The following is a 15509-nucleotide window of genomic DNA, read 5'->3' as shown; positions in this document are numbered from 1 at the left end:
CTGAGGATCAGATGGTGTGGAGATACAGAGAACGACCCGCCAGCTGTAAGAAAAACACATTATTTGCTCATCTAAACTCAGCAAACAAGTAGCCTGAGCCGCTGCCAGACTGAACCTACCCTGAGAACTGCACACTGAGTGACGTATATATTAGGGCAACCAGACATCCCCATTTTGGTAGTCTGTCCCTGGAAATGTCCATGTTTTTAACTGTGAATTAAAAACACAGCAGAAAGTTCTAAGAAAACCTGCAGCAGAGCAGACGGGCAGACTTCTCACGTGCTTGTTTTGACCAGCAGAGGGGGCTACTGCTCTCTACTGACAAGTTCTACCACTTTCTCGCCTAGTTTTAGAGAACGCTGCTGTGTAAAACTCCACCAGAAGCTCACAAGTGTCCAGTGAGTCCACAACCTCACAACAATTTTTTTCAGGACACAAGGTGACCCAGGGGTTAAAGCAGGGGTGGAGTTACGAGACCTGATTCGTACCACCAGGTGATCGGTGGCTCTGATTTGTACAGACAGACAGTCTACTAGAATGTAGCACCATGAGATCCACAAACAGAGCATTTTAAACTGTGTCACTTTTTCAGCCTCCATATATGACATATGGTATATGTTGACAGCAGTGTCTCTGTCTGTCCAGAACTGGAGCTGCCCAGGGATGAGTTCATGGTCTGGATATTGGGCTACAGACACTTTTTTCAGGTATTTTTATGTGTCTCTGCCTCTTACCTGCCTGAGCCGCTAGACTTTGAGGCCCTTTTTACTGAGTGACCTTATCGCCCCCACTCAGTCTTTTTTACTGAGTGTTACAGTGTACCAGCTGTCAGTTCCAGTTGTCAGTTCCTGTTTTCTGTATTTTGTCGATGGTAACTGCTGTATTGTAATAAGCCCTGGTGAAGGCCCACTGATAAAATTGGGTACTAATTCAATAACTTTGTAAACCGTGTCAGAAAATCATACAGTGGCTACCATGGACAAAATACAGGAAACTGGAAGTGATCCTCTTTTTATTTAATAGATTAAAACACTGGATATTTGAATGACACATTGACCACCAATCTGGAAATGTCCCTGGTTTTTCAGAAATCTGGTCACCCTAGCGTGTGTGTGTGTATAGGTGCACTTTGTAGTTCTACAGTTACAGACTGTAGTCCATTTGTTTCTCTGATACTTTGTTAGCCCCCTTTCACCCTGTTCTTCAGTGGTCAGGACCCCCATGGACCCTCACAGAGCAGGTAGTATTTGGGTGGTGGATCATTCTCAGCACTGCAGTAACACTGACGTGGTGGTGGTGTATTAGTGTGTGTTGCGCTGGTCTGAGTGGATCAGACACAGCAGTGCTGCTGGAGTTTTTAAACACCTCAGTGTCACTGCTGGACTGAGAATAGTCCAGCCAACAGCGTCCTGTGGGCAGCGTCCTGTGACCACTGATGAAGGACTAGAGGATGACCAACACAAACTGTGCAGCAGCAGATGAGCTATCGTCTCTGACTTTACATCTACAAGGTGGACTGACAAGGTAGGAGTGTCTAATAGAGTGGACAGTGAGTGGACACTGAGGTGTTTAAAAACTCCAGCAGCACTGCTGTGTTTGATCCACTCGTACCAGCACAACACAGCAGTGCTCTGTGAGGGTCCAGTCCTGACCACTGAAGAACAGGGTAAAAGGAGGAGGAGGAGGGGGCCTAACAAAGTGTGCTCCAAAGATTTCTCCCCCTCTTTCAGCCAGAAACAATATGTCTGAAAAACTGAACACTCGGCTGTGATTTACATTATTCAATATTAAATGTGATTTTCTTCTTTTTTTCTATTCCAGATGTTTCATGAAGATTCCTTTTTAGGCTCCACCCCTTCCTGTCTGATGGGTCACCGTGATGAACGTACCTCGATGGACTGTATTCATATATCGTCGCTGCTCAAAAAAATAAAAGCATCTCCATTTTTTTTCTATTTCAACTTTTCTGCATTAGTTGAAGAGCAGCTACTTTTCACACTGTGTGGGAAGTTAATGATAAATGGACCAGCAGAAACATTTCAGAGTCACTCAGAATGAACTCTCTTTACATTAACATGCATTAAACGTACAGAATGATGTTTTTCCTGTAATTCCTCACCATTTTGGAGATCCACGTTTTCCTTTAGACAGCAACGATTTTCACATTGACATAGACTTGTCTTCTCTGCAGATGAACGTGTTTCGTTCTCAGTCAGATCTGGAGCTTCTGTTTCAGCTTTGTGATGCAGTTAGCCCCTTATAGGAGCTGCAGGACTTCACGCTTATAGCTTAATCATGTCTCAGCCAGTTTCAGAGAGTTCATGTCCTGTTATCTTTGTAAAAGAGATTAAGTGTCTGTTGTTGTTGTTTATTTCTGTGAGAAGTGAAGGATCTACACTTTAACTTAAAATAAAATTATGAAAATTAGCATTTAAATGATCACAAGAAAACGTCTGCCCTTTATTGATTTTGCGCTGTCACACCTCACTGACATTCTTCTGTATGAAACATATTCACTAAAATCTTGATTAAAATAATTATTTTTCTCGTTAAATTATTAAATTTAACAATAAAAATCATTTTAACCTGTATCCCACAGCCCTGTTAACCAAACCTGCTCCCCCCCCACCCATAAAAACCTGAACACTCAGTTTATTATTTATGGCGACATAAACAGGAAGTGGCATCATCCTGTTGTTTTCTGCAGAATAACCATCAGACTGGTCAGTGTTCCCATTCTGTATTCTCAGTTTGGCTGCGAGGGTTAAGCTCGGTCATTTAGCCCTGTTACTGAAACTGCTGTTAGAAAAAATAATCTCTTTTTAATTTTTTTAATGTATGTAAACGATATGGTTATCGGTAGTTGGTGTGCAACCTGTCGCGCTGGCCGCTCCTGAGTGCTGCTTATTTTAGGCAAAATCTTACTTTCAGTTATTTTTAAATTAAAATGGCTTGAAATTAAGATTTTAATGAAAAAAAAATTAAATAACCCTTAATTAAAACCTTTAAGTACCCTGATCATTTTTAGGGAAATAGTCTTAAAATGTTAGCAGAAGTGTCAATTTGGTGTAATTATTAATACAAGAAAAAATGCACTAAAGGCTTTTGACATAAATATAAGAAATACAGAAAAAGCAGGAAAACTGTGGGTGTGGACTTCGGTGCTGAGGTGTAGACTCCAGGGCTGAAGTGTGGACTGTCACGCTGAGGTGTGGACGCTGGTACTGAGGTGTGGACTCTGGTACTGAGGTGTGGACTTCGGTGCTGAGGTGTGGACTCCAGGGCTGAGGTGTGGACTCCCATGCTGAGATGTGGACGCTGGTACTGAGGTGTGGACTCCGGGGCTGAGGTGTGGACTCTGGTGCTGAGGTGTGGACTCTGGTGCTGAGGGGTGGACTGTCATGCTGAGGTGTGGACTCTGGTACTGAGGTGTGGACTCTGGTGCTGAGGTGTGGACTGTCACGCTGAGGTGTGGACTCTCGTACTGAGGTGTGGACTGTCACGCTGAGGTGTGGACTCTCGTACTGAGGTGTGGACTGTCACGCTGAGGTGTGGACTCTCGTACTGAGGTGTGGACTCTGGTGCTGAGGTGTGGGCTCTGGTGCTGAGGGGTGGACTGTCACACTCAGTGCTGAGGTGTGGACTCTGGTGCTGAGGTGTGGACTCCCGTGTTGAGGTGTGGACACCGGTGCTGAGGTGTGGACTCCCGTGTTGAGGTGTGGACTCTGGTGCTGACGTGTGGACACTGGTGCTGAGGTGTGGACTCCGGTACTATGGTGTGGACCCTGGTGCTGAGGTGTGGACTCTCATGTTGTGGTGAGGACTCTCGTACTGCGGTGTGGACTCCCATGTAGAGGTGTGGACACCGGTGCTGAGGTGTGGACTCCCATGCTGAGGTGTGGACTCTGGTACTGAGGTATGGACCCCCGTGCTGAGGTGTAGACTTTGTGTTGAGGTGTGGACACCGGTTGTGAGGTGTGGACTCCCATGCTGAGGTGTGGACTCTGGTGCTGAGGTATGGACTCTGGTACTGAGGTATGGACTCTCTTGCTGAGGTGTGGACCCCCGTGTTGAGGTGTGGTCTCTGGTGCTGAGATGTGGTCTCTGTGATTTGATTGGTCGTCAGCTGCTGGAGCTCAGTGGAGGCTCTAAGTGCAATGTGCTTGGTATTGATCGCCCGCTGGCAGATTTAAAGCGCAGGCTGCCTGGGAGGAGGCAGTAATTAGATTCAGAGCGAGTGAGCTCATGTGCGAAATCGGACGTGACCCATTGATGCTCAGTATTGATGCGTTTGAACTGCTGTGGAAAAAAACTTAGATGCTGCATGTGAGCTGTGTGTTTATTTGTTTGTGCTGAGCTCACAAGATAATTAGCAGATACAGAAACTGTCAGCTTTTGTAATCACAAGATTTAATCAGTTATACAAAATGTAAAACTTACAGTAAGTACATTACAAAAATAAGCACTGTGTCATTTCAACAACACTGTGAAGCATATGAAGCTAAAAGAACTAAAAGAAACCTTCTAAGAACCACTGAGAAGAGCCAAGAGAAACTGCCTAAGAGCATGAGAAGGAACCACTGAGAGGAACCAAGAGAAACTATCTGAGAACCACCGAGAGGAACTAAGAGAAACTCTCAACCAAGACTCAAAAGGAGTCATCCAGTCCTGGAAGGCCAGTGTCACCGAACTCTGGACATGTGAATGCTCTTCCAGAGTTCAGGAGCTCTTCCACCTAAAACTCTTCCACCAGCTGAGCTGTAGGAGATGTTAGGGGTCTGCAGTGAGCAGCCTTAGCTGAGTGAAGTGGTCTAAGGGGCGATGTAGAGTTTGAACTGTCATGAACAGCCTTGTGGTCAGTGCCAAACTTTGAGTGATGTCATACAGGGTCAGAAAGCACAAGTGGAAGTCTTTCCAGGCGGTTCGAGGCACGGAGCTGATGTCAGCTTCTTCTTTGCCAGCTTGTAATTCGAATTTTCTGTTCCACCTTAAATGATGCAGCAGTTACATGCGCCCGAGGCACCATTTATGGTGGAATGAGACATTCAAACAAGAAGCTGGCGAACAGGAAGCCGACTTCCCTAACACATTTGAGGCATTGTGAGGTCATTTAGGCCTGCAGTTATAAGCTGGTATAAGCTTCCATTACTTGGTAGCTACATCAGCCTTGTAGCTCCAGTGCTAAAAGTAATTTTTGAGGCCTTGTGTAGAGTTTTCATAATAAAGGACTGCAGTGTACGGGGCTGCGTTTATATTGAGTGTTAATGCATCAGACTGCACTTGTGACACGGCAGTCTGTGTGACTGAGTGCTGGCTTGTGTGCATGTGCACCTCTGTGTGTGTGTGTGTGTGTGTGTCACTGCTGTGGTCACTAACACAGAGCAGCCAAATCACGTTAAGCCCTTAAACTCTGTGTAAATATTTCTCTATAAATCTACATCTCAATTCTCTCTTTTATACATTACTTTTATAGTAGATGCTGAGTTATTAATTCTATTTACTAAATAATTTATAGTAGATACTAAATAAGTTATTGTAGTTAATTAATAATGCATAGTATATACTGAATAATTCATAGTAGTTACTGAATAATTAATAGTAGATACAGAATACTTTATAGTAGATATTGAATAATTCATAGTAGTTACTAAATAATTCATAATAAATACAGAATAATTAAGAGTAGATACAGAATAATTAATAGTAGATATAGAATAGTTTATAGCAGATACTGAATAATTCATACAGTAATGAGTTACAGTAATTATTACAGTTATGGACCAGGTTGTTTTTGTTACTGTGAGTTTAAGACTGATATATGTAATTGAGCTCTGTTAGCTGTCCTGTTTTGTGTCTCTAAAAGCAATAATGTGAATAATGTGAATATGAGATAAACACTGCAAAGTGAAAAAAGTGTGAATATGAGATAAACACTAAAGTGAACAATAAGTGTGAATATTAGATAAACACTGTAAAGTGAAAAATAAATGTGAATATTAGATAAACACTAAAGTGAACAATAAGTGTGAATATGAGATAAACACTGCAAAGTGAAAAAAGTGTGAATATGAGATAAACACTAAAGTGAACAATAAGTGTGAATACTAGATAAACACTGTAAAGTGAATAATAAGTGAATATTAAACACTGTAAAGTGAACAATAAGTGTGAATATTAAATGAATGCTGTAAAGTGAACAGTAAGTGTGAATATTAGATAAACACTGTAAAGTGAATAAGTGTGAAAACTAAATAAACGCTGTAAAGTGAATAAGTGTGAATATTAAATGAATGCTGTAAAGTGAATAATAAGTGTGAATATTAAATTAATGCTGTAAAGTGAATAAGTGTGAATATTAAACACTAAAATGAATGTGTGAACATTAAATGAATGCTGAAAAGTGAATAATGAATGTGAATGTTAGATAACACTGTAAAGTGAATAATACATGTGAATATTAGATAAAAACTGTAAAGTGAATAAGTGTGAATATTAAATAAACATTGTAAAATGAATAAGTGTGAATATTAAATGAATGCTCTAAAGTGAATAATAAGTGTGAATATTATATAAACACTAAAGTGAATAATAAGTGTGAATATTAAATAAATGCTGTAAAGTGAATAATAAGTGTGAATATTATATAAACACTGTAAAGCAAATAATAAGTGTGAATATTAAATGAATGCTGAAAAGTGAATAATAATTGTTAATGTTAATGTTAGAGTAACACTGTAAAGTGAGTAATAAGTGTGAATATTAGGTAAACACTCTAAAGGCTATAATAAGTGTGAATATTAGATAAACACTGTAAAGTGAATAATAAGTGTGAATATTAAATAAATGCTGTAAAGTGAATAATAAGTGTGTATTAATGCTGTAAAGGCTGTTTGGGGCGGGGTAGAGGTCAGGGGGCTCCTCCTGCTGGAACACACACTGATTTTATCATTATTTGTCATCCTCTTTGCCAGGATGACCAGCAGGCTTTCCCACCACTGTAAACTGTATTGATCCCTTCGGGCAGGGTATAAAGAGCTGAATTGACCACAGCACAGCAGCTCTGCTGGACGCCGGAGCGGCTCATGCGTGAATGAGCATGGCTGAAGAACTGAGCTCTCACACTGAATTCATTTTCCCTGTTTTTCACGATGCATGCTGGTGGATTTGCACGCGAGTGGGAGTGTTTTCCTCAGATGCAGCACATCACGAATATTGCATTTCTCAAAGACAAGGTAAGCAGTGGACTTAAATAAGAATACTGAGTAAACACACTCTCAGCAGCTGAGAACGCTTTTATTCTGTTATTCTGTTTGCTTCCTGTTTTTATTTAAAATCCTAATTTATTCATTCTGTTTATATTTAACTTTATATTTTGTTTGTTTTAATATTTAATTATTTACGTTTCTATTTATTATTATTATTATTATTATTATTATTAAACAAGAACTTCTTTCAGTTGTTTTTTTTTGCTAGTTATTATCTAACACAATTTTGATGTTTTTTTAATTTCACTGTGAATCACTTTGAGCTGCATTTTTTTATGTATGAAAGGTGCCACACTTAAAAGATGCAAAGAACTGTTTGCATGCTTCAGTGGTTCTACAAAGGTGCTACACTTTGAAGACGCAAAGAACTGTTTGCATGCTTCAGTGGTTCTCTGCATGGTGAATTGGTTTCTTAGTTTGATGGAGAATGTATTGGTTCTATATTGCACCAAAAAAGGGTTCTTCTATTGTGACGATGTCAAGCTTGGAACAGCAGAAGAACACTTTTTGGTGTTATATAGAACCATTTACAACACATTCTCCATCAATCTGAAGAACCACTTCACCATGCAGAGAACCACTGAAGCATGCAAACAGTTCTTTAAGTGTTCATGGGTCTATATAGAACCATTGTCTTTACTAAAAAACTCTTGAAGAATCATCTTTTCAAAAAGTGTATCATTATTGTTATTAGTAGTAGTAGTAGTAGTAATAGTAGAAGTAGTAGTAGTATTGTAAATCTGAGTGAACAGTAGAATTCAAATTTGAACATGAATTTCAGAATTCAAAATTTTAGAAGTTTGCGTAATAGTCTCTGATCAGCAGATCAAACACACCTAAGAGTCTGAACACGAGCTTCACAGGAAGAGATCAGACTAAAAACAGACATCTAGTACAAACAACCCAACATGACCCTGCACACACTTCAGTTCGAATAGAGACAAAAAAGAACTGAATTTACAATATTTGTACTTAATTTTTCTCATCATGACTTTTTTGTTTTAAATGTTTCTAAATTCCAAAATTTTATTTTGTTTATTTGTAGGTTTAAATAAAAAACATCCCAGTTTTTCAAAGATTTTTGAAGCCCACTGTGTATACCTTTAATAAGTGGTGGTGGTTTAACCCCTTAATTGGTCCCAGACGGGCCCAAAGTTTCATTAGACATTGTAACCTAAGAATAGCTCAGTTAGCTTACTGAATAACTCATAGTAGATACTGGACAATTCATAATGGAACTGGAACAAGACAAAGAGAACATTTTTGAAAAGCCACCTATCCCAGTGTACAACCATAGAGCTCACATTCCTCCAAAGTGTTGCCCCTCGTTTGGGCCATTTTTCTTTAAAGTGTTGCAGACAAATATACATAAAAGATTCGCAAATAGGACTTTTATGTTAACAAGTTTGATAGTGAAAATGAAACACTACTAAGTTTCAGAAGAAGGCAAAATGTCCCAGAATTCTTGATGGGCAGCGTATGACCCTATATTCCTCTCTGAAGTGATCACTGCCCCTCTCTCCACAGTAGCCATGTCCAAGTGAAGATGGGTGACTGGAACTTCCTTGGTGGAATCCTTGAGGAGGTGCACATTCACTCCACCATGGTGGGGAAGATATGGCTGACCATCCTCTTCATTTTCCGCATGCTGGTGCTGGGAGTGGCGGCCGAGGACGTGTGGAACGACGAGCAGGCCGACTTCATCTGCAATACCAAGCAGCCCGGCTGCCGCAACGTCTGCTACGATCGTGCCTTCCCCATCTCACTCATCCGCTACTGGGTGCTGCAGGTCATTTGCTTCAATTCAGTTCCATTTAGCTTATTTTTATAGCAGACACTTCCAGTCCTATTCAAACACACCACCTGAACTTGTCAATTAATAGTCTTGCAGGATTAAATGTGATTTTGTAATGAGAATATACATCCAGGGACAACTTGTTAACTTTTTGGTGCTGAAATCTGCCATTAATGGGGGACAGCAACTCAGATATCTGAAATCTGAAGTATAATCTTATAATCCTTTTAACTCAACTGTTTTTCTCTTGTAAGAGGTAATGTTTATTTTTACCTCATGTAATGTGTTTTCCACTCATCTGCATATTTGAGCTTTTTTGGGGAATGTTATAGCTAAGCTAACTTAGATTACCTTTAGGTGTTAAAGACAGGCTTGTTGCTTTAAGAGCACAATATCAACTTAAGCTCTGCCTTCATGAGGCACTTTAGAAGTTTATTCAAATATGCTCGTGTCCTCCCCAATAAAGTACAAAATTCTCAAGGTTGACCCTAGACGTTTGCAGGATGAGACTAGTTTATAAACTGAACACTGGCTGTTCCAGTGTAAACTACTGTCCCAGAGCAGCTTTCCAGAATTACAGGTAAAGCCCCCTAAGAACATGAGGAAGAAACACTGAACCAAGACTCAAAAGGGTAACCCTTCTTCCTCTGGGTTGCACCAGATAGTCCCAGTGGAACAAGTATAGCTTTAGAGTACAAGTCAGATGAACAAAGATCACCAAGATCAGATATGGATCAGATATATCAAGAAAGATCTCTGCAGCCAATAACGTTAGTCCATCAGAAAATCTGCCAGAGAATTTCTGTTGAATTGTGTAGGACCAGTGGCTCCTAACCCTGGTCCTGGAGTGTCTCTTCCCTTGGTGTTCTCCCTGTGAAGTGGGTGTGTTAGAGCAGGATAAGGATTGGGAACCAATATGTTTGATATACACAATGATAAAATCTCAAAATAGATATGTGAATATGATAAAAAGGGTGAAGGAAATAGCAGTCAAGTTAACTTAAGCATGTGGCTAATTTTATACCACAACAGGTCATCTTTGTCTCCTCACCCTCGCTTGTCTACATGGGCCACGCCATCTACCAGCTGAGAGCCCTAGAGAAGGAGCGACACTGCAAGAAGGTGGCACTGCGACGGGAGCTGGAGGCACTGGACCCAGATCAGACAGATGCCCGAAAGAAGGTAGAGAGGGAGATGAGGCAGCTGGAGCAGGGCAAACTGAACAAGGCTCCCCTTAGGGGATCACTTCTGCGAACATACATTGCTCACATAGTGACCCGGTCAGTGGTAGAGATCGGGTTCATGCTGGGTCAGCACCTGATCTACGGGAACCAGCTGGAAACACTGTATAAATGTGAGCGTGAACCGTGCCCGGATGTCGTGGACTGCTTTGTCTCGCGCCCAACTGAGAAAAGCGTGTTCATGGTGTTCATGCAAGTCATAGCAGCTGTGTCTCTCTTCCTCAGCTTGCTGGAGATTTTGCACCTTGGGTACAAGAAACTCAAAAAGGGCATCCTGGACTACTACCCGCGTTTGAAAGATGACCTGGATGACTGCTATGGTGCCAAGTCCAAAAAGAACTCAGTGGTGCATCAAGTGTGCATCAGTCAAGGACGCAAGGCCACAATCCCTACAGCACCAAGCGGGTACACGCTGCTTCTTGAGAAGCAAGCCAATGGACCTGCTTACCCGCCTCTAATCAGCGGGTCATCTGCTTTCTTGCCCATCCAAGGTCAAGCTGGAGGGAGGCTGGGACAGGAAGGTCAGAAAGAAGGCAAGGATCTTGTCCAGAGTCCCACAGAGCGCAACAACAACTCCAATAACACAAGCAACGAGGTTCGCTCCCACCCGGACAAGCCTGAGCAACTTCTAGAGGATTCGCAGGAGCTTGAGACTGAGAGTTCAGAGTACCCAACACTTCCAGTGACTGACTCCACTTCCTGCCCTGCTACCTGTCCAACAAGTGGTGCTCGGAGACCCCGGAAGATCAGTGGCCCACGGCACTGCAGTACAGTGTTGGAGGGCAATGCTTCAGACAGTGGAGAGTCCTGCAGCAGCTCCGCAGCCGCAGGAATTCGGCCCCGCATCGGTCATCCTGTGGTCCATGGCCGGCCCCTCCCTAAACCAGACTCTAGGAGATCCAGCCGGCCCCAAACGCCAGACTCTGTGGCAGAAAAGAGTTCAGACTCACGGCAAAGCCCTGCTCTCTCCACAAACCGCCGAACATCACCAGCCAGCAGCGGCAGCAGCAGGAGAGCTGCCACGGACCTGCAGATCTAAAAACACTGCTCTTAAAGTAACCATAGAAGTTGCCACCTTCTACTGATTTTAATAACAGCAGAGTTAAATGTAATTGAACTATATTAATACTGTAAAGGATATATCATACCAAGTATCAGTAGATTTTGCCTTCAGTCTTTACTGGAGTAAGAAAAGTAGTATATCTGAAAAAATAAGAGCTTTTTTATTTCTTTAGAATTTAGAATTTTAGAATCTTTTTTTCTTTCAACGAAGAACAATTCTAGGAACAGGTGCTATTCTTCTATTCTAAAATTATCTTCTCACATAGACAAGAAACTAACTTCTTTATCTTTTTTTTATTATTTAAGAACGTTTCTTAGTGATTTTAGGATCAATCTCGTAAGTTTTTCTTTGAAAAGCTTTCTTGAGTCCGGCACAACTATCATGCAGAACAGCCTGGAGAATCCAGGCACATGCACAGAAATAACTGCTGGTTCATTAGATCATATTACTGTATGTTTTCCTCTGTTTCATTTGCCATTTCATCTCAGTCAGCATGTGAAGATCTTGGTCATGAGCTGAGTAAGGTGCACTAAAAGACAAAAAAATGCACATCACTGTGGCACTACTGTCATTTGCCACTGTAAACATCATTTAAACACTGGCTTTGGATGTGAAATTCAGGCCTGCCAGATCTACTGAATATCAGCTTTGCAAGACTAATATAGCACTGTTGTAGTAGAGGCTGGTTTAAGGCTCTGTATGTGCTGTATTGTTCTGTTTCTAGCAACAATCCAAGTACATTTGATAATTCTGTTTTAGAACACAATGTTCTTGCTCCTAAAGGCTGTTTCAGCTTGCTGGAGGTGAGGATACTGACAAAGATAATTATGTCTCCTTCAGGGTTGGGATTAACGAAATACAAAATGATTTGAGAATTCAGAAATGAGGTATCTGTGTTCAGTGCAAGTTACGTTTTGTAACAGAAGTATTCAGAACATATTTACTGTTTACATTTGTAAGAAAATACTTTTAGAATACAAACATGGAAGATCTAATAAAGCCTGAATAGACTGATAAATCCATGTGATCAGTTATTAATCTAAGAGTTTTGTGGAAAATTACATACATGCCATTAACTGAAAGTCACACAGCTACCCATTTTACAGTCACATTTGCAAGATTTTGTTACTGGAATATGGCGAATTAGGGGATAGGGGATTAGCAGTAGGATTACTGGAGCAGCAGTGGAATTATGGGAAAAGGCGCAGAATTGTGAGAGCAGCAGTAGGATTACGGGAGCAGCAGTGGGACTGTGGCAGCAGAAAAAGGATTACGGGAGCAGCAGTGGAATAATGGGAAAAGCAGTGGGACTGTGGGAGCAACAGTAGGATTACAGGAGCAGCAGTGGAATTGTAGGAGCAACAGTGGGATTGTGGGAGCAGCAGTGGGATTATGGGAGCAGCAGTGGGATTACAGGAGCAACAATGGGATTGTGTAAACAGCAGTGGGATTACAGGAGCAGCAGTGGAATTATGGGAAAAGTAATGGGATTACGGGAGCAGGGGTGGGATTACAGGAACAGCAGTGGGATAATGGGAGCGGCAGTGGGATTGTAATAGCAGCAGTGAGACTGCAGAAGCAGTAGTGGGATTATGGGGGAGCAGTGGAATTGTAATAGCAGCAGCGGGATTGTGGGAGCAGCAGTGGACTGAAGTAGGCAATGAGAGCCAAAATAATGTTGAGAATCTTCAATTGTACAAGTGAATTTTTCATGAAACATAACAGAAGAATGAAATGAAGTGTGAGGAACTGTGTAAATTAAATAAGAATTATAGCCACAGAGTAATGCAGAGAAATGTAATCTAAAATTATTCTGAATACATTACTTTTTATGTATTGTAATGGACTACGTTACTGAATACATTTGAAGACAGTATATTTTCAGTATTCAGTCATCACTACCTTTTGAGAGTACTCTGCCCAGCCATCGGCTCCCCTGAAGCACGACATTACGGTACCTTTGCTGCTGACACACCTGCGAACAGCTACCAGCTCTTTAACAGTCAGACAGGTAATACTACTACTATAGTAATTAGCAATGCTTTTGCCTTTTTCTTTGCACTAAATTCACTTGTAATTTTTAGTTAATTAAAAATGTATTAAAAAAAGTTTATGCTGGCTTGGAGATTGATTCATTTGATCTTTCTGGAGAAACTTGTATATGGTCACCAGGAATCACAAAAACTTGACGGCATTTAATAATAATAAAATACTTTCATCAAGATTTGTGACAACCTGAATTAAGAACAGAAATAAAGTAGAAATAAAGATGGAAAGTATCTTTCCTGAAAGGCAAAGGAAAAGGAGGATGGACTGTCTCTCTAATCATGGCCTCCAAAGACCTCTCAAGTTAGCGTGGCTATACATGACTGAGCTTAAAGGAAGCGTACAGTTTTTTCCTCCAAAACATTTTTTTTTCCTTCTAAGGTCTGAAATGGCACTAATATTACACTATATATGCTTCCATCCAGTTTTACCTGGAACAACCACAAGCACAAAAAGAGTTCAACCTCATCACGTTCTTCAGATGTTAATGTACACACCAAAAGCTATCATCAACAAATCACTCCATACCAGGGGTGTCCAATCTAATCCACAACGGGCCGGTGTGGCTCTAGATTTTCATTCCAAACAAGCAGGAGCTCAGCTGATTGTACTTGTTTAATCACTGGTCTGTCTTCAGCTCCAGCTTTGTTGGAATGAAAACCTGCAGCCACACAGGCCCTTTGTGGATTAAATGGACACCTCTGCTCTAGAACTATTAGCTGGAGAGCTGTGCTCTGGCCATGATAGCTTCATTTCCCCATGGTCGCCGTAGTCCAGGGCCAGATATAAAATGGCATTAGTGTTCTGTTCTCTATCAGGCTGTAATATAAGATGGCATACTCCCTTCAGGTGCGAGGAGAAGACCTGGAGGAGTTTAAGTATCTCAAGTCTTGTTGAGAGTGATGGGAAGAGGGATGGTGAGATCAGCCACAGGCTGGGACAGGCGGCAGCAGTAATGTGGTCACTGTACCAGACTGTAGTGGTGAAGAGGGAGCTGAGCCATAAGGCAAATGTCTCTGTTTACCGGTCGGTCTACATCCCCACCCTTACAGTACATGTTTACTTGCACTTTTTCACCCTGCATTCCGCTGAACCGGATCTCTGCTCACCACTGGTGGGTGTTTCTATGTCATTACAGAAATGAAGGAACCGTAATGAACATGCACTATATTTCCCAAAGTATTCACTCACCCATCCAAATCATTGAATTCAGGTGTTCCAGTCACTTCCATGGCCACAGGTGTATAAAACCAAGCCCCTAGGCCTGCAGACTGCTTCTACAAACATTAGTGAAAGAATGGGTCGCTCTCAGGAGCTCAGTGAGTTCCAGCGTGGTACTGTGATAAGATGCCACCTGTGCAACAAGTCTAGTCGTGAAATTTCCTCCTACTAAATATTCCTACTAAATATTCCACAGTCAACTGTCAGTGGTATTATAACAAAGTGGAAGAGATTGGGAACGACAGAAACTCGGCCACGTAAAATGACAGAGCAGGGTCATCACCAAGCGCAATGCAAAGCGCCGCCATGGGACTCTAGAGCAGTGGAGACGTGTCCTCTGGAGTGGCGAATCACGCTTCTCCATCTGGCAATCTGATGGACGAGTCTGGGTTTGGCGGTTGCCAGGAGAACGGTACTTGTCTGACTGCACTGTGCCAAGTGTAAAGTTTGGTGGAGGGGAATTATGGTGTGGGGTTGTTTTCAGCCCCTTAGTTCCAGTGAAAGGAACTCTTAATGCTTCAGCAGACCAAGAGATTTTGGACAATTTCGTGCTCCCAATTTTGTGGGAACAGTTTGGGGACGGCCCCTTCCTGTTCCAACATGACTGCGCACCAGTGCACAAAGCAAGGTCCATAAAGACATGGATGAGCGAGTTTGGTGTGGAATAACTTGACTGGCCTGCACAGAGTCCTGACCTTAACCCGATAGAACACCTTTGGGATGAATTAGAGCGGAGACTGTGAGCCAGGCCTTCTCGTCCAACATCAGCGTCTGACCTCACAATTGCGCTTCTGGAAGAATGGTCAAAAATTCCCATAAACACTCCTAAACCTTGTGGAAAGCCTTCCCAGAAAAGTGGAAGCTGTTATAGCTGCAAA

At 41.8% G+C, this 15509-nt stretch overlaps 1 protein-coding gene across 1 annotated transcript; it reads left to right on the top strand.

Moving 5' to 3' along the window:
- Positions 1 to 8630: 8630 nt before the first annotated feature.
- Positions 8631 to 11340, top strand: LOC118811263 (gap junction alpha-9 protein-like). Its single transcript, XM_036575420.1, has 2 exons — positions 8631 to 9054; positions 10093 to 11340. Exons 1-2 carry the CDS (start codon positions 8812 to 8814, stop codon positions 11338 to 11340), a joined length of 1491 nt encoding a protein of 496 aa, XP_036431313.1. The 5' UTR covers positions 8631 to 8811.
- The last annotated feature ends 4169 nt before the right edge of the window (positions 11341 to 15509 follow it).

This window comes from Colossoma macropomum, unplaced genomic scaffold (assembly GCF_904425465.1).
Source record: "Colossoma macropomum unplaced genomic scaffold, Colossoma_macropomum, whole genome shotgun sequence".
NCBI classification, from domain to species: domain Eukaryota; kingdom Metazoa; phylum Chordata; class Actinopteri; order Characiformes; family Serrasalmidae; genus Colossoma; species Colossoma macropomum.
The sequence above is the reverse complement of the archived record's forward strand: the minus strand, read 5'-3'. Positions and strand labels throughout refer to the sequence as shown.

Bases quoted from the DNA above. Each gene is read 5' to 3' on its own strand.
- LOC118811263 (XM_036575420.1), top strand. From the start codon at position 8,812: ATGGGTGACTGGAACTTCCTTGGTGGAATCCTTGAGGAGGTGCACATT. The intron at 9,055-10,092 runs GTCATTTGCTTC...ATACCACAACAG, and splicing joins TCCGCTACTGGGTGCTGCAG to GTCATCTTTGTCTCCTCACC.